The sequence below is a fragment of the Cervus canadensis genome, chromosome 32, assembly GCF_019320065.1.
Source record: "Cervus canadensis isolate Bull #8, Minnesota chromosome 32, ASM1932006v1, whole genome shotgun sequence".
Lineage (NCBI taxonomy): Eukaryota > Metazoa > Chordata > Mammalia > Artiodactyla > Cervidae > Cervus > Cervus canadensis.
The window spans coordinates 3,521,819-3,540,910 of NC_057417.1; the positions used below are offsets into that span (position 1 = coordinate 3,521,819).

At 47.6% G+C, this 19,092-nt stretch overlaps 1 protein-coding gene across 6 annotated transcripts in view; it reads right to left on the reverse strand.

The window, feature by feature from the left end:
- SNX29 (sorting nexin 29) overlaps nucleotides 1–19,092 on the reverse strand; it is a 579,583-nt gene that overhangs the window by 425,535 nt on the left and 134,956 nt on the right. For 4 of the 6 annotated variants that reach the window (XR_006267027.1, XM_043455630.1, XM_043455631.1 and 1 more), the window contains 2 exons: nucleotides 18,698–18,761; nucleotides 16,269–16,397 (listed from right to left, as the gene is read on the reverse strand). Coding sequence is in view for 5 of the 6 variants with exons in the window: in XM_043455630.1 (XP_043311565.1) it covers nucleotides 16,269–16,397; nucleotides 18,698–18,761 (193 nt within the window). In the remaining variant the exon portion in view is untranslated. Of the gene's footprint in view, nucleotides 1–5,170; nucleotides 6,628–15,775; nucleotides 15,931–16,268; nucleotides 16,398–18,697; nucleotides 18,762–19,092 lie in introns of those variants that run through there. The other 2 variants (XM_043455635.1, XM_043455633.1) reach the window with 2 other exon arrangements.

Genomic DNA, 19,092 nt, shown 5'->3' on the forward strand with positions numbered 1-19,092 from the left:
TGGGGTCACAAAGAGTTCAACATCATTAAGCAGCTAAGCACTGCACAGTAATGACCTGGGTTGGATGTGATCTCCTACCTGGAAAATCTATGCTGAGCGTATGAAAAATACTTCGTTGACATTCTGTTTACTGTCCTTCCACCCCACACGTAACCAAGTCTACTGGGAAAACAAACGCTAACCCCAGAAGGACAAGTAGCCTCGCACTAGCCAGTGTAGACACTCCCTCGCTCTCGCCCACATCTTCCCTCTAGAATCGCAGGCCCTGCTTAGTTGTGGCCAGCATCATCTCTTGCCTGAATGGCTCAGGGCATCTCCAGCCCAGACTCTCCCCTCCCCTCTTCCATCCACTTCTCTGTGGGGCCCTGAAGAGGGCAATGTCCATAGAATAGATCAGATCCATTATTCTCCTTCCTAAAGGCCTTGCTTAGTTCCCCCACTGTCCAAATGCCTCACTGGGGCCTCTGGACTCTGTCCCCAGGTTGCCCTTCAAGAACCTTCCTCAGTCAGTCCCCAAATATACCCTGGACCCCAGGATGCTGAGACACAGCCATCAAGGGCAACCTGCAGCTTTCTCAGCACGTCATCCCGCTTCCTTCCTCTCTCCCTTTGCACAGACGGTTCTCTCTTTCCAGAATGCCCTCTGTGAGCTTCTGGAACACAGAAATCATCTGTCATCTGTGGATAACATCTAGAAAATATACCTGAGGACAGTGATAACGTATAACAACCTCCATTTACTAACTTTCCGGGCTTCAGACACCAGGCCACGTTTCTCTACCTGCATTATCTCACTTAATCCTCACCCTCACCCTTGAAGAGGGTCTGTATTAGCTCCATCTCATAGATTTTTTTAAATTGAGGCTCAGAGACGTAAAGTAACTTGTCAAAGGTTACACAGCTTCACACAGGAATTTGAGCCAAGGTCTTTCTGACTCAAAAGCTGTTTTGTTAATCACCATAAGGTCAACCTGATACACAGATGTCCACAGAACAGAACTTAAGCTGCCTCGTCATTCCATGGAACAACAGAAGTGGGTTTTTCTATGTTCAGTTTAGTTCTATGAGAGTTCACTATGTCCAAGGCATGCAACACAGGCCACTGTTTACCTTCCAAAATACCTGTTCTTCCCTTCTCCTGTTTTAATTAGGGTGATAATGTGTTCTACTAAAAACACATAAACACACACACACACACACACGCATTTCTCAAAATCCCTAACAGAGTACAGCCAATGAAATATAGAAGGAAATATTTTGAGTGAGTTGCGGGTAATCTCCTGAAAAAGTTGGCACATATTCTTTTTATCCTTCCTCTGCTTCCGCCTTTCTGCTACCTAGAATGCAGACGTAATGGCTGGGGCTCTAGCAGCCATCTCAGACCATGAGGACCTTAGAAACTTTAAGAAGCACAGCAGAGCAACAACACGGAAGTGCTCACTTGTTCATCTGACAAATTTCTAGTTCCACTGGTGCCAGGCAATGCACAAGCCCACAAGACAGGCCCACGTGCAAACAGACAGAGACAAAGGTCCCTGCCCCCACGAGGCTTATAGCATAAGAGGAAAAGGCAGTAACGCCTGATTATAATCAGTAACATATCAGAAGATGATCGATGCTACAGAAAAAAGGAAAAGAGCCAAATAAGGGGGACTGAGAAAGGGAGAGACTGAACTGTGGGACTTGACAGGCCAACGCCGGATAGAGGAGGTAAACAGGAATGTCTCATAAGACACAGTTAACTCCGCTTCCAGCAAAACCACCTGGGGAAGGCAAACAGCCTCACAACATGGAGACGAGCTGCAGGGACCATCTGTGGGTTTCGTTCAGTCCTAACAACTCCTTATTCCACGTTACCAGAAACGAGGGAAACGAACTTGAAGGAAAACCTGTTCCACACAAGCTGATCATTTCTAAACTGCCTTTTTAGGAGCAGTTCACGTGGGGGTTTAGAGGCTCAGGAGGTGATGTTCCAGGACCTGGCCACCCTCCGCTCCAACCCGTGCAGCTCAGCTCTCAGGCAGGCTACATTTGGAGCTTCCAAGAAAGACTGCATTTGAAGAAACAGCTCTTCTGCCTAAAACAAAAACGTGTTTGTGATGGCTGTGTGGCGTGAGCCGCGTGACGGTAGGTGAGCGTCTCACGTGTCTGTACCTTGTCTGTGTTTGGCACCTGGGGTGAACTCGGTGAACTTTTGTTTGCTCGCGGAACAAATAAACTCTGCAAACTTCCAGAGCCACTAGACTTGACAGCTGCCTCTCCTGAAAGTGCATTACTGCCGCTGCCGAGAATATCTCCTCTCCGCTGAGCTTCCTGCTGCTCCCCTCCCCGGCTCCAAAATAACAAGAAGCTGCTTAGCAGTGATGTCACGGCCACTGTCACCGCCTGCAGGGCATTCGCATGCTGGCTATATTTAAGACCCAGCCTTCATGTTCAGTGACATGGAAATTGCCACCTTGCGAACCGCACCGGAAAGGCAAGGTTTGAAACATTATTTTCTGCGAAGAACCAGGTTGCCAACTCTGCCTCTCCCAAGGCAAAGAGGAAGAAGCCAGGGCATTCAAGGGAGCAAAGGGCTCCAGCTCCTGGGATCACCCAGGTCTGGCTGTTTCATTTCAACCGTTTTCTCTCAAGTAACACAAACCCCGACATTCATTTGGCAGGTCATCTCTCTCTCTCTCAATTGGGCTCCTTTCCTGGGCTCTTCTGTTTTCCCTCAAAGCCATTCTCTTATTTTTATTTACTCCTCTAGACGTTTCTACCTACTTCTCATTAGAAAAGACAGCAAGCGGAGCGTTAATGAATGGTAAACACATTTGCCTCCCCAGTAGATAATTATCATAACCTTTTAATGAGAGTTCTATCACACTGATTGGTTGGGGTAATTTTTTATCTCCTCCTATTTCTGAGCTTTGATGGGGAAAAGCGATGGGCTCGAGCAACGATGCAGACACAAGCAGCTCCCTCTTCCCTGAACAGCTGTTTCTTTCTCGCATCTTGATGAACCACCCAAGTCCGCCTTTGGTGCACGTTTTGTGGGGAACATCTGGTACCGACAGCTAATGGCTCTGATGCTGAGCCATTCCACGGGGGCACGCGCTCCAAGATGCAGATGGGCCTGCAAATATACCTTGCTGCTTACTCCCTAAAAATCTGAGTTCGGCAACAAAACCTGGGTCTTTGATTGCATTCGCGAGGCATTAGAGAAAATAAACAAGCACGTGGGTTCCTCCCTTGCGCGTGATTGCTTTAAGAGATGCCGCCACGCTGCTGTTCCTCCAGCTGTTCCTACCCGTTATTTTCATTTGGGGGAAAAAAAAAAAATCGAGGAAAGTGACACAGGTCACAGACTTCTGAAAGGGCCCTGAAGGGATGTATGTGGCTCTCCAGTGTCCACGGTTCCAAGTTCAGATAATGGATGCGTTCGGGATTCCCACATCTCTGCTCCCGAAAGGAAAGTCAGCTGGGAAATCCATCATGCCAAGGATACCTTCACCTTCCATGGTCAGGAAAGCAGGAGTCAAGCAGTGACAAAATCACGACAGGACCAGCCCCAGCTCTAGTGGGTGAGTCCTCCTGCCTCGCCTGGAGCCAGAACCACACAACCTGTGTGCTATTAACACCCTCAAATCCCCTGCCCTGTGACCTCACCCCTGACATACAGACCGAGGGAAGAAAGTGACAAAGGCAGAACAAGCTACAGACCAAGGCGTATCTCCCAAACCTCTACCTACAATCTCAGGAATCGAGAAGCAGCCTGAATGCCAACCCACATGAGAAACAAAGTAACCTGTGGTGTGCATTGACAATGCCAAAGCAGCAGGCCCCCCACACACTGAGGGGGACGGGGGCAGGCAGAGGCGGCTAAGCCAGACCTCCTTCCTGGGAAGGATTTCGGCTATATGAATCACCAGTCTTTACAGGCTCTCATACTTTCTAAAATGAGAATTCCGATTCCGGAAATCCAGCTTAAGACTTTTTTTTTTTTTTAAATAAAAGGAAGAGTTGACCCACCCCTCAAAAAATGTTCACAGAAGGACTACTGCTATAAAGATGGAAAGGGGGAAAATGGTGTGAGAAACAAGGACATATCTAAACACAAAATTCTATACGACCATCATAAGTAATATCCGTGTAAGTGGACAGGAGGACATTTTACCTACTCTGTTAAGTGGTTTGCAAAACAGACCATCAACTTATGAACACAAAATGATCTGTTTTATGTAAAATGAATGTACACATAAACTGGAATAAAACACATAAATTGTGTCCAAGTGATTTTCTTCTTTAAACTTTTCTGTGTAATTTGTGCACTTCCTTTCTATTCTAAGGGTAAAAATCTCTACTTAAACATCATTTGAAATCTACATAGAAACACAAGAAAATATTATAAACAGAATAATAAATTGTATGTATATATAAACCCTCCTATCCTGTTGGTGGGGCTTCCCAGATGGCACTAGGGGTAAAGAAGTTTTCTGCCAAAGCAGAAGACCAAAGAGACGCAGATTCAATCCCTGGGTGGGGAAGATCCCCTGAAGAAGGGCATGGCAACCCACTCCAGTATTCTTGTCTGGAGAATCCCATGGACAGAGGAGCCTGGTGGGCTACAGTCCATAGGGTCACAAAGAGTTGGACACTACTGAAGCAACTTAGGATGCCCGCATGCACACTGTTGGTGGCAAATGTAAAGCCACTATGAAAAATAGTATGGAGGTTCCTTTAAAAATCAAAAATAGCTACCATATGATTCAGCAATCCAACTCCTGGACATATATCTGGAGAAAACTCTAATTAAAAAAAAAGATACATGCACCCCAGTGTTCCGTGAAGCACTGTTTGTAACAGCCAAGAATAGACACAACCAAATGTTTATAGAGACAGATAAATGGATAAAGAAGATGTGACATATATATACAACAGAGTATTACTCAACCATTTAAAAAGAATGAAATAAAAATAAATAAATAATAAAATTTAAAAAAATAAAAAGAATGAAATAATGCCATCTGCAGCAACATGGATGGGCCTAGAGATGATCATACCAAGTGAAGTCAGTCAGAAAGACAAATACCATGTTACATCACCTTTACATAGAAGCTAAAATATGACACAAATGAACTTGTTTACAAACAAAAATAGACTCAGACATAAAAAGCAAATTTATAGTTACCAAAGGGGAAATGGGAGGGGAGGGATAAATTAGGAGCTTGAGATTAACAGCTAAACACTACTATATCTAAAATAAACAACAAAATCCTACAGTATAGCACAGGGGACTCTACTCAATATATTGTAAAAACTTATAATGGAAAAGAATCTGAAAAAGTATATATATATACACACACATGCATATAACTGATCACTTTGCTGCACAATAGAAAGTAATACAACATTGTAAATCAACTATACTTCTTTTTACAATTACACGCTAATGGTGGTATAACTATGTAAAAATTGTACTTAAGTGGACAAAGAATAGGAGTAACTGCCATGCTAGGGTCATGAGATTGAGGACTCTCTTCTCCATTTCAAGTTGTTATGTTGCTTTCACAACTTAGAAGTAATTTTTGTAAGCAGAGAAACAAGAGCTATCTTAAGAAATCTCACGCTGGCCAGTCATGACTGAATTCCAGCCCAGGATCCCCCTTGTGGGCATCGTAACCTAAAAGCCTTCCACTTGATGCTAGGTCAAGCAAGGCAAGTTGCAGAAGGATGGGCTCGAGTTAAAAGCCCACACGCAGATCTTTCAGAACCTACAGACGACAAGATGGCATGTTGTTTACAGTTCACTTAAAATTGAAAGCAGAGATGACAAATGCAAATAGTGCTAATTTTGTAGTGATAGTATAGCATTCTCTGTATGCTTCAAACAGACCAACAGCCCAACTTGGTTCTGAGATTTGAAAAACAATCACAAGTGCCTTCACGTCGTTCTAACAGCCCAGATGTTTTGAACCACTGAACCTCCCCTTCAGCTCATCACCAGCATCGGTCTGAGCCCTGGCCACTCACAGTGCGGTGTGGACACCAGCAGCGTCAGCACTACCCAGGAGCTTGCTACAAATGCTCACTCTCAGGCCCCCACCCCCAGGCCTATGGGACCAGAGTCACGCCACCGTGACCCCCAGGGGCATGGCGGGCATGTTACGGTTTGAAACGCGCTGCTCTGAGCCACGTGCCGTCAACTTTGGCTGCACCTGAGCGGTCTGGGTCTTGCCTCCTCCAGAGATCCTGATGGAATTGGTCTGGAGGGCGGTCTGGTCGTCCCAGTTTTCAAAGCTCCCCTGGTGACTGCCATGTATCTACGGCCAGGATTAAACAAAGCATGTAGCTCCTCAGCCCGGAGATTTCTTAATTAGATAGTTAGTTACATCTGAGCAACAGCGGGCAAGATTAACTCCAGAAAATGACTCTGTGCAGCCTTGTACGGAAGAAAAATTGACTTACATGGAACTGGGAAGCGCAGATATGGCTGGCCTTTCCTAAGGACTTACGCAGAGCACGCACTGTGCTCCACACTGGTCCCGCAGTATCTTTTGCGTGGTGTCTAGAAGGAGAGTCTCCCGCTGTCTCGGGTTTCTAGGTGAGAAGCATCAGGGGTGGAATGACCAGTTGAGATCACATCTGGAAGTGCAAGAAGCACTCTCAGGGCCCTCAGAGTGAGCAAGTGCCTCCCTTTTTCTGCACCCGAAGGGCCTCACTCACCTCACTCTAGTCGAGTACTACAGAAGCTGGACTCAAGGGACCTGCCTGGTGGTCCAGTGGTTAAGAATCTGCTTTCCAGTGCAGGGGACACAGGTTAGACCCCTGGTTGGGGAACTAAGACCCCACATGCTGGAGGGCAACTAAGTGATAGTCACTCAGTCGCATCTGACTCTCTGCGACCCCATGGACTGCAGCCCGCCAGGCTCCTCTGTCCATGGGGTTCTCCAGGAAAGAATACAGGAGTGGGTAGCCCGGCCCTCCTGCAGGGGATCTTCCCAACCCAGGGATTGAACCTGGGTCTCCTGCCTTAAAGGCAGATTCCTTACCATCTGAGCCAGCAGGGAAGCCCATAAGCCTGCACACAACTGCTGACCCCGCGTGCTCTAGAGCCCAGGCTTCACAAGAGAAGCCCCCAAGGCAACTAGAGCAAGCCTCCACAGCACAACAAAGACCCAGGGCAGCCGAAATGAAAGAAAGAGGCTGGACTCAAGTCCAGGCTTGCCCTGCACTTCCTTCTAAGACCAGCCACCTTAACCAGAGCACAGGGAATTATCAGCCAAAAGGTTAAAGTCTGGGTTTATATGTTCCTCCCCTGACTTGCAGCCCCTAGAGGTTAGTCAGCTGTATCCTATTTCTCTCTGATGGACCCAGCTCACTCAGAATAGGTGTCTGATGAGTGAATCAACAAATGAACAAATGGGTATTAACTGACCACCCATCCTTCGCTGGATCCCGGCAGCACTAAACTTCAGGAAGCCGGCTCCTCCCCCTGGGCCATCGCTTTATCCTGCCCGGACACGCGTGTCTCATCCTCACCCTGTCCCACCCCGGGCACTCAGCTCTCCTCGGCTGCTCTGGGGGTCGTCACTAAGGATCTGTCGGCTGCCGACAGGGACGTGCTGAGGAAAGACCAAGAGCGCCGCTCCTTCGGCTGATGAGACCCAGCGGGGTGAGAGAGTAGCGACCTGGGGACGCCAGCTTCCCGCTCAAGGAGAAGTGAAGGACAGGAGGGGCGGCGGCAGGGGGACACCAGGGGCTTAGTGGAGCATCCGTGTGATCAGGGTTCGGTCCCCGGCCAAGGACACCAAAAGAGAGGCCACGTGACCATGGACCGCAAGGCTGTGGGAACAAAATTCTAAAGGTACGTTTCCAAACTTGAAGACAAGAACGCAGAAAGGGTGAAAACAGTGGTTCTCAACTGGGTGTGGACACTGTTTTAAAGCTCCCCGAAGACTTGTAATGCATGGCAGAGGCTAAGCAAGGCCAACGTGAGGAGATGCTTTTGGTTACCAAGATGACGGTGTTACCAGCATTAAGAGAGTGGGGCCAAGGCTACAAACTGTCCTGAAAGACCAAGAGCAAACTATATCCTGCCCTGCTTTCCATCATCCTGATGGCCCATTACATGAGTGAAAAGCTTATTTGTAAGGACTTCCCTGGTGGTCCAGTTGCTGAGACTCCATGCTCCCAATGCAGGGGGCCTGGGTTCAATCCCTGGTCAGGGAACTAGATCCCACAGGCCACAACTGAAAAGGCTTCCACAGGCCACAGTGAAGATCAAAGATCCCAAGTGCCGCTTAGAACTAAGAACTGGTGCAGTCAAATAAAAAAATCTATTTAAAAAAAAAAAAAAAAAACTTGTTTGTAATCTGAGCCTATCCTCAAATTAACTCTACACTGAACATACCAGTTTTTACCCTAGGGCCCACCCATGCTCTGTTCTTCCATTTTCTGTATTTCTTCTAGAGAGTGACTTCTGACCTGACCGCCTTTAAATCCAAACGTGTGCATTTATAAGTAGGCGAGAGCACTTTACCGCTTCATGTTTTTTCAAGCAAAGTCATGCACAGCCCATATATATTGCAATCTACTTTGTGTTATAAATTACTTCCCTATTACTTCTCCTTCAGATTAGAGTTAGGGTGTTATACTGATTTTTTAAATTATTTGTGCAGGCAGGGTGTGTTAGCTATGAATTTCATTTCAGGATAGTATAATAAAAGGGTTGATTTTTATTTTAAAGGCATACTGAGGCTGGTACTGAGAACTATAACTATACATCTAAGGAGGCCAAAGTGCTGGACCAGGCGCTTGCTAACAAGATCAGCTTGTATCTGATGTAAACATCCCACACCAAGGAAAGATACGCAGGGACACTGGGATGACCTGAAGCCCAGACTTCACCATCACTCACAGGAGGGCTAGCTCTAGGGCACCAGAATCTCTACATCGGGAAACCGACAATCTCCAAATGTGATGAGGAACTGAGCCCATGGCAGGGGACACCTACAGTCTCTGCCTGACCACCACTCACCCCCATCTGATAGACCGAGCCCCCCAACTGTCCTTTTGAAGAAATGTCCCTGTCATTTGTTCTTGCTTCGTGTGGGCACGTGAGGAAAAGCAAGCCAACCTCCTGGCTCCAGGGGGCACATGTCGCAGGCCAGGAGAGCAAGGATAACACATCCCGCCAGGAAAATGAGTGAATCCCAGAACTTTCTCATGAGCTTTCAGGAAGTCACTCTCTCCTTCCTCTGGGTACTGAGCCAACGGGATTTATGCCTAGTGATGCCTGGGGCCCCTCTTGTCACCATGCAAGAAGCGCAGGACTGAGAATGAAGCTACAACCAAGGGAAAGAAGGGGAGGTACAGAAGGACATGGATCCCGCATGACACCCCCAGGGTCCCTGGGTCCAGCTGGGCAGAACGCTGGCTCTTCTCAAAATCTGTCAGCTACATAAGCCAATCATGGGCACCTCTTCACAAGCCAGTTTCTGGTGGGTTTCCATCGCTTCACACAAAGTTCTCCCCTGCCTCTCCCTGCCAAGCTGTCCTGTAAGCTTTACCCTCAGGCTGTCTCCCTCATGGTAAAATGGCTACAGCAGTTCCAGCCTCTAAACCTCACAGCACGTGTTCCAAAGGGAGCCACTCCAGCCATCCAATAAGCAAAGGACTATCTTCTTCCAAAGCCCTAGCAAACCTCAACCACATCTCCATGGCCAGAATTAGATCTCATGCTCATCTCCTGAACTAAATCCAAGTTGGGTCAAGCCATGGTTACCTGAACCAATCATTTCAGAAAGAAGATGGAATTATCTTGACCAGATTAGACAGATCAGAGCTGATGCCTTGGTGCTTGGGAGTGTTCAACCCCCAAAACCAACCAAGAGGGAAAAAATTCTTTTAAGCCAAGCCATGTATGAATGTGACAGTAGGAGTATAAACAAAGCTGAGCACCAAAGATTTGACGCTTTTGAACTGTGGTGTTGGAGAAGGCTCTTGAGAGTCCCTCAGGCTGCAAGGAGATCCAACCAGTCCATCCGAAAGGAGATCAGTCCTGGGTGTTCATTGGAAGGACTGATGTTGAAGCTGAAACTCCAATACTTTGGCCACCTGATGCGAAGAACTGACTCATTGGAAAAGACCCTGATGCTGGGAGGGATTGAGGGCAGGAGGAGAAGGGGATGACAGAGGATGAGATGTTTGAATGGTATCCCCAACACAATGGACATGGGTTTGGGTGGACTCCGGGAGTTGGTGATGGACAGGGAGGCCTGGTGTGCTGCAGTTCATGGGTTCGCAAAGAGTCGGACACGACTGAGCGACTGAACTGAACTGATGGCTGATTCTCTAGCGTGGGAAAAATAAAAAGGATAGCTTTTTCAGGAAAAGATACTACAGCAACTCTTCTAATGGGGAACCCCATTCTGAGTTCCCTTCCCAACTCTCAGGTCACAACCATAGGGTTTTAGAATCAGGCAGCAAAGCAAATGCCAATCTTCTGAAAGACGTACAGACAAAAACTGGATTCTGGTCTCCTCTCACTCTGACTGCAGTTTTGTTTTACATAATGGGTTTGAAACAGTCCTCCAGAGCATGTTTCTTTAATGACATAGAACTGAACGTCAAAATGGACAATCACCAAGGACCTACCGTGTAGCACAGGGAACTCTACTCAATGCTATGTGGCAGCGTGGATGGGGGCAGGGGGCGGGTCTGGGGGAGAATGGATACCTGTATATATATGGCTGTGGCCCTTTGCTGTTTACCTGAAACTACCACGGCATTGTTAATTGGCTAAATCCCGACTACAAAATAAAAAGTTTAAAGTTTGAAGAAAAAGATTATAATGACCTAAAAAATAAACTAATAAAATGCTGATGCTGTAAGGAAGAAAACAACAGAACTGAAGAATGGGACATCATGAAAGAATGACAGAAGTCTCCCTTTTTCCATCTCATGCATGACTCTGCCCTTTTGGCTTTGGGACTTGAGTTCTCGTTTCCACGGCTCTGCCAGCATGTGGGTTTGCCCTTGAGGGACTGCTCACAGCCCAATCATGGTGGCCACGGGATGCAACAAGCTGACTCTCCAGGCCAGCGACATCTGCCCTGCTCTGGAGCCCTGGCGGGGCAGTGGTGGGGTTATTCCTGCCAAAGCACAGGGACAGAATGGAGAGGAAGACCCGGCCAAGGAAGACTGGGGCAGTGCTGTCCCAGGGGAGGTGAGACAGGCAGCCTCCAGGGTGGCCCCCGAGACCCTTGCTTCTTGGTATTGACATCCACGTGTAGACCCTTCCCATGCTGAACCAGGCTTGAGCTGCGTGACAGCAGAACTCGGCAGATGTGATCGTGGCGTCATTTCCGGGATTAGGTCACAAAAGTCACAGTGGCTTCTGGGTTGGGTGTGCCCCCTTGCTCTTGCGTTACTCGCCCTGGGAAGCCAGCTGCCAGGTAGTGAGCAACCCTACAGCGCAGTCCACAGGGCAGGGAACCAAAGCCTTCTGCCAACAGCCACGCGAGTGAGCTCCAAAGTGGACCCTCCACCCCAGTCAAGCCTTCAGATGACCACAGCTCTGGTTAACGCTTGACCACAACCTCACGAGAAACCCTGAGCCATTCCCACATTCCCAACTCATGGAAATTGTGGAGGATCCTCAACATTCCCTGTTTTAAGCTGTCAAGTTTGGAGATCATTTGTTACACAGCCGGGGGTATCTACTACAAAAACAGCAGAGACCGGGACGTCCCTGGTGGTCCAGTGGTTAAGAAACCATCCTACAATGCAGGGGACACCAGTTCGATCCCTGGTTGGGGAACTAAGATCCCACACTCTGTGGAGCAACTAAGCCCATGTGTCGCAACTACTGAGCCAGTGTTCCACGAGAGAGTCCCTGCGCCACAGCGAAAGCGCCCATGTGACAAAGCAGAGCTCCGCGTGCCTCAACTAAGACCTGATGCTCCAGACAGACAGACAAATAAATAGAGCAGAAACAGAAGTGCCCCCCACAACACCCCCACAACCCTGGCTGCTTGCTTCCCTCAAAGGTACTTCTGCTCAGCTAATGTGTGTTTTCTTTCTGCTCAGCCTATGTCATAGGCTGAGCTTTTTGGTTTTTTTAATTAAAGTACATACAGTGGATTTATAATGTTGTGTTAGTTTCTGCTATAGAGCAAAGTGATTCAGTTACACACACACACACACACATATATATACACATTCCTCTTCATATTCTTTTCCATTTCCTACCCTGTTCATCACAGGATATGGAATATAGTTCCCTGTGCTTAAACAGTAGGACCCTGTTGAGCTTGAGATTTCTTGCTTCCACAGGAAGTAAGACAATCCATTATCCAGGGAGGGAGACTGACTGATCCCGAACCACTACTGATGACAAGGACTCCGCCTGGGAAGGCGCAGATGCTTGGCGCCACAAAGGCGCTTGGCTGCTTATACGATCTTGCTCTTTGTTGAGCCACGATGGCGTGAGGAAAGCCATTAATTTTGAGCAAAATGAATGTGTAATAAGACGCTTCATCTGCTCAGGGATGTTCCCATTTCACAACTCCACACTCTGGGCCAGGAAGACACACATACACCCGAACACGCTTCTCAGCAATACAGCAAAAATAATTTCATTGTCCTGAGTCTGAAATAGCCTAATTCTTAATTCTTCCTGCACCACTGCTGTTAAAATACAACTTTTGATTAGGCAAGGTTTCTTAGTAATAATACAATTACTATCCTAGAGAAAAATGATAATGATAGGTAATGTGTTTGAGCATTTATGAAGCCCATTCTCTCATTTTATCATCTAACCACTCTATGAGGTAGAGTTCTCTTATCTTCATTTTATAGCCAAGGAAACAGAGACAGTTAAGTAACTTGCTCAAGGTCACATAGCTAATAAGCAGCAGAGCCATGAATGGACCCTCAGGATCCAATGCCAGAATCAGTACCACCAACCACTAGGCTAAACTACCTGCATTATGAAACCCACCACCTGGACACACGGGGACCTAGAAGAGGGCTGCCCTGGTGCAGCCGTGTGGGGCTCGCCCCCAGCCTGTGACCCTCCACACCCTGCCTGTGACCCATGGATGACAGCAGCCCCAGGCCATCAACCACAGCTGACCATGGGGACCCACCATCTGACAACACGGACAGCCGCTCTCCTGCGGCCAGAAGCAAGGAGAAACCTCTGACAGCTGGCAGAAGTCTGTCGGCAACGTCAGCGGTCGAGTCTTTCAAAACACGTCCACTGCTCCGTCTGCTTTCGCGCCGTTTTCTCCTGAAGGGTCTGCCCGCTTTATCCAAGCTCCTTCTACCTGCAAACTGCAGACTTTCAGGCACCTTAAACCTTCAGCTGTGTGTGTATTCGTCACTAAAGTCGTGTCCAACTCTTCTGTGACCCCGGGGACTATAGCCCGCCAGGCTCCTCTGTCCATGGGATTTCCCAGGTAAGAATACTGGGGTAGGTTTGCCATTTTCTTCTCCAGGGGATCTTCCTGACCCAGGGATCAAACCCACGTCTCCTGCACTGGCAGGCAGATTCCTTACCCTTGAGCCACCAGGGAAGCCCAAACTCTCAGCTACCCCACTGTTTACCTGGGGAAACCAGATTACAGAAGAGCATGGTCAAGAAGCTACCTTTTTCTATTTCATTCATGGGCTAAAGAAAATTTATCCCAAAATTACCATATACTCAAAACACATTTACTGTAAAACACACTCCAGTCACTCGCCGCTGCCCTATGGACTTTCACACACACTCCTCAGTGGGCCCTCTCGGGGGATAACACCATCCTGTCCATGTCATAAACGAAGAAACGCACGCCCGTGCAAGTGAAGCGGTTCAGACCCAACACCCAATTTGCAAGCAATGGAGCAGCAACTCGAGGCTGAGCTGGCTCCTGACACAATAAAAAATGACAGAGGACGGAAGTCTGTCTGTCTTCAATGATTCAGAACCCGGGTCTCCACAGACTACAGTCTTTATTGAGAACATAAAACACAATCGCACCATGGAACCCTGGCATGGCCAGGTAAGATGGGGGCCAGGTGAGAAAATGCCAAATTAGGCACCTGGGGCTTGTTTCTGATGCTCTGGATATGTCATTTTCAAATGTGAACGCAGGAGAGAAGTTCAAATTAAAATTAAACACAGGGGGACTTCCCGGTGGTCCAGTGGCTAAGAAACTGCCTTCCAAGGCAGGGGACGCAGTTGTGGAGCAACTATGCCCCTTTGCCACAACTACTCAGCCTACACGCCACAACGAAGACCCATCACAGCCAAAAAATAAACAAACATGGGATCACGCTGCCAACTTCCCGTTACATATACACAACAATTACATTAGTGTCACTCACAACGGCTGACAGCGCGGGGATGGTAATGCTGCCACTGTCGAGTTTCCTTAGCCCTGGGCTCCCCCACCCCATCCCCCCCCCCAAGACAGATGCATCTCCGAGTCTATTTTTAAAGTAGTTTTAAAGAATCCGTATAGTCAAAGCTATGGCTTTTCCAATAGTCATGTAAAGATGTGAAAGTTGGACCATAAAGAAGGCTGAGCACCACAGAATTGATGCTTTTGAACCGTGGCGATGGAGAAGACTCTTGAGAGTCCCCTGGTCTGCAAAGGGATCAGGCCAAGTCAATCCTAAAGGAAATCAACCCTGAATATTCATTGGAAGGGCTGAAGCTCCAATACTTGGGCCACCTGATGCAGAGAGCCGACTCACTGGAAAAGACCCTGATGGTGGGGAAGATTGAAGCCAGGAGGAGAAGGTGACGATAGAGGATGAGAGAGTTGGATGGCATCACCGACTCAGTGGAGTTCAGCAAACTTTGGGAGATGGTGAAGGACAGGGAAGCCTGGATTGCTGCAGTCCATGGGGTCGCAAAAAGTCACCCATGACTGAGTGAACAACAACAAAAGAACAACCAGTTAAAGTGCTTTATCTTACATAAAATGGGGAAAAACTCAAATGTCCAGCAATCTGAAATGGTACATTCATGTGGTACATTAGCTCAATTAAATGCCACATCCAGGCACATAAAAATGGTGACTATGAAGTTTTTACTATGGTAGAAGGACACAGCCTAGGAAGTGATGGGCTGGAGCTTTCAAGTAGAGCCCATAAAAACGTGTTTGCATGTGACAAATTCAGTAAAGTCTCATTATGGCAGTTGGAGCTTGGGGGTGGGGAGGGGGTTGCTTTACAGTTTTCTTTAATTAGATATAAACAAAGTCACAGAAAAGAAAAGAAGATGACTCAACTATAAAGAGGTTCAACCATACTCTGAATCAGAGAAATGAAAACTATTTTGCCAGCACTGCTTTCACCTGTGACTTTATCAAAGACCCCCCAAAGCTGGATCCACCAGAGGCAGGGCTGTGCTGGGGGAGACCCAGCCCTCGTTAAAGGCAGGTTGACGACCTTTATCCAACTCAGAAAGCACTCTGGGGACTTCCCTGGTGCTCCAATAGCTAAGACTCCACACTCCCAATGCAGGGGTCCAGGTTCAGTCCCTGGGCAGGGAACTAGACCCCACAGGCCGCAACTAAGAGTTCACATGTCACAACTAAGATCAAAGATCCTATGTGCCACAACTAAGACCCGGCATAGCCAAACAAATTAAACAAACAAATAATGAGGAAAGAAAAGAAAAACACAGTGCTTTGACCCAGCAATTCCACTTCCAGTGTATTTCTGGCAAATACACTCATACAAGGACACAATGACAACTGCGAAGATTATCAGAAGTAGAAAAAGGCTAGAAATGACTCAGATGCCTGGCTGCTGGCACATCGGCCAAATGAATCCTGGTACAGATGGACGGTGGGGTATCAGGGCCGTTAGAAAGACGGCAGGTCTGTGTACCCAGCGCAGGACGGTCTCTAAGCTGTGGAGGGAGTGTGGTGGAGGATACGGGACCATCTGTATCAAGGAAGAAAGAGAGGAGAGGAGGGAGATGAGAAGAAGAGAAAGTTCATGTATCTGAATGTTCGCATCTGCTCATGTACACAAGGGGCATCTCTGGGAGGTGACGCTGCCCACCCTCCAGGGGTGAGCCGGCGATCACAGAGTTTAACCATTCGTGACTTTGTATTTTGAACCACGTGCATGCATACTATTTAATACTTACTCAATATCTAATAAGTTAAAATTTCAGCTATGTCAGTATTATTTCCATTTGTCACTTTAAATGAGGAAGTACTGATGACAGGTGTGCTTGGGGGCTGGCCAGCGCCTCCCCCAGCCCCTCCGCCCCCTACCTCGCCAGCGCCTGGACCTTCGTGACGTGCCGCTCCTCCTGCTCAGCCACCTTCCGCTTCAAGCTGTCGACCTCCTGGCGGAGCGCAGCCGAGTGCTCCATCTCACTGTCAAGCAGGTTCCGCAGCGACCTGGGAGGAGGAGGAGATCCCACCTGTTCAGATGCTGCCAACCCAGAGTCCACAGAGTCAAGTCCTAGTTCATTCATCTTCCACAAGGCTCTGCAGAAACCGCAGTTCACGTCCATCTTGTACAAACTGCTTTGAGAAGCTACTCAATTCTGCTCAAGAGTCTCTGCGTCGTGACTAGGATGAGCCCCGGGGAACCACCGGAGGCCTGGCTCTGAGAGCCTGTGGGTTTGGTGGTTTAAACCAAGGGAAAACAATGAGTTGAGCCAATCCCAGGCACACCCCCTCCCAGACACCCCACACTGAGGTGTGCATGCTCAACTGAGACGTTTCGGCCCAGCCACACTACGTATGAGATTTAATAAAGGAAGGGCTGCCAGAACAGGCCAAAAAAAAACCACCGGAGCCACAAACACAAAAGACGGGCTCCAGTTATCTGATGGACGACGGGAGTCTCATTTCTCCTTTGCCCACAATCTCCCACAAAGCACCCTTCACCCTTGCTCCATCACCACCTCCAGGTTAAACAAGCATACAGCCTGTCTTACAGAAATGAATAACTTGACATTGCAATGAATGTGTTTTATACTCTATCTGGAGCATGTTCACCCTGCAAACACATTCGCTTGAATATCTGTCATCTTTGGTCTTAAATAGCAGAGAAGACAGCGGCTCTTCCAGAAATAACCACAAGTTACCACCTAGAATTGAGTCCGAGCAGGGTTCTGGTGACCATCTACGGACCTCAAATGGCTATTTCTTAAAAACATTTACTAACTTGGGTGCGGCTGCCTCCTAAATCTAGAGGACACTTGCCATGAGACACCAGACCACAAACAGTAGCGTCTGAACTATCCCACCCCCACTGCTCACTGAACCTCCGCTCCAAAAACAAACACGGCATGTTTCAACGCTCCTTGAAAGCTTTGGAAAAATTCCCCTCTTGGGGCCTGGAAAGCCCCCCAACACAAACTGGCTGTGATTTTTTTTTTCTCTCTCTCGCTGGGAAGGAGAAGAAATGACCCGATAGTGACTATTGTTCTTTACAAGGTAAGACAAAACCTATGGTTTTTTCCAAGATAATGGCCCCAGCTGGAAAAAAGAAAAAGCATCCTGCAAAGTCCACAGCCTGGCACTGAGATTTACTTTCACTGGAAAATCACACTGTCTGAAGACTCCTTTTTAAAAACACTTGTTTTTCCAAATCACATTTGTTTGCTCTTGTATGTTTCCATAAAGGATGAAGGAGAAGCTTGTCAAGCAGGGCCCAAAGCAAGTTTTGAAAAAGAGAATCAGAATGCACATCCCCAGGGACACAATTCCTGCTCAGGGGGCAAGCATAAGAGAGTGGCATGAGCGTGCACACATGTGTGCACACGCACACACACACACCCACTCCCTGACCTCCAGGCCGGCAGACTTGTGCTCACAGAGGCGCTGCAGATAACTGCAGGCAGATCCCTCTACTGACCAGCTTGTAGCCCAGACCAGGTCCTGGCGTTGGAGCGGCTAACGTTTGGGCGGCTAGACGGTAGGTAGCAATACGGCTAATAGCTGTCTGGTATCCATCCCTGGTTTCAACAGGGAATCAAAATGAATAAAACCCTTCGGCCTCTCAGTGTCTGCAACAGGGCTTTGGGGAAAATCAAAAGACTCCACACGCCATCTTGCTATAGGTATCCCCAGTTTGAGAAAAAGTTAAGTACGCTAGTGCTTGGAACGTGGTGGACAGAACCTCAATGAAGTGTTAGCTGCCGCTTAAGGGGGACTCAGGGTGACAGCATGAGGATGGAGCTTCAGATGGTTGCACATATCTGTGAATACGCTAAAAACCACTGAATAAATAGGTTTTATGTTTTATATATTTAAATTATATAATCTATCAATTATATGATATGTGAATTATATCTCAAAAGCTATTTTAAAAAAAAAGAATTAAAAATTAAAAGACTGCTTTAAAAATTCTGTTTGTTCTAAGATAGTGTGTGATCGTTTCATTCCTTATTAACACTCAAGCCGCATTATATATACTAAAGTGGTACATCCCAGAATGGATACATGTATATACACGGCTGAGTCCTTTTGCTATCACCAGAAGCTATCACAACACTGTCAGTTGGTTCTACTCCAACATAAAATACAAAGCTGAAAAAATAAAGTAGTACATTCTCAGAACAAAAAATCAGAAATCACTGGTCACAATTCTGCCCCTGAAGCAAAACTTCCTTCACGGTGATCTTCTCTCTGCCCCAGAGGCAGGATTTCCACGAAGGAGCGACCCCTCCAGCCCCAGCACTGGATACCTGTTCTCTTCTTCCAGCTCGTCCTTCCTGTTCATCATGGCCACGATGGCTTGTCGCAGTTCACCTAAGGGAAGAAAGCCAAGTCCAAATTAACTGGCAGATCCCGCCTGCTATACCGCCCCTCACCGGTCTGGATTATGTGCTATTTAGGGCCACTTGTCTAGACAAGTTCCCTTTTCCCTTTCAAAAATAATTCCTATACAGTCTAGGAGATCCAGTCGGCTCAGTCAATCACTCTTATTAGCCACCCAGAATCCAAAGGGAGGGCAGGATGAGAATGAATGTGGAGGCGTTTCCTTGGTGAACGTAACCAGCCGCTAAGGAAGTTACAGACTGGTGACTGCTGAGTGCTTCTCCAAGTCCCTGCTACCGGACAGCATCTGCTTTGAACACTG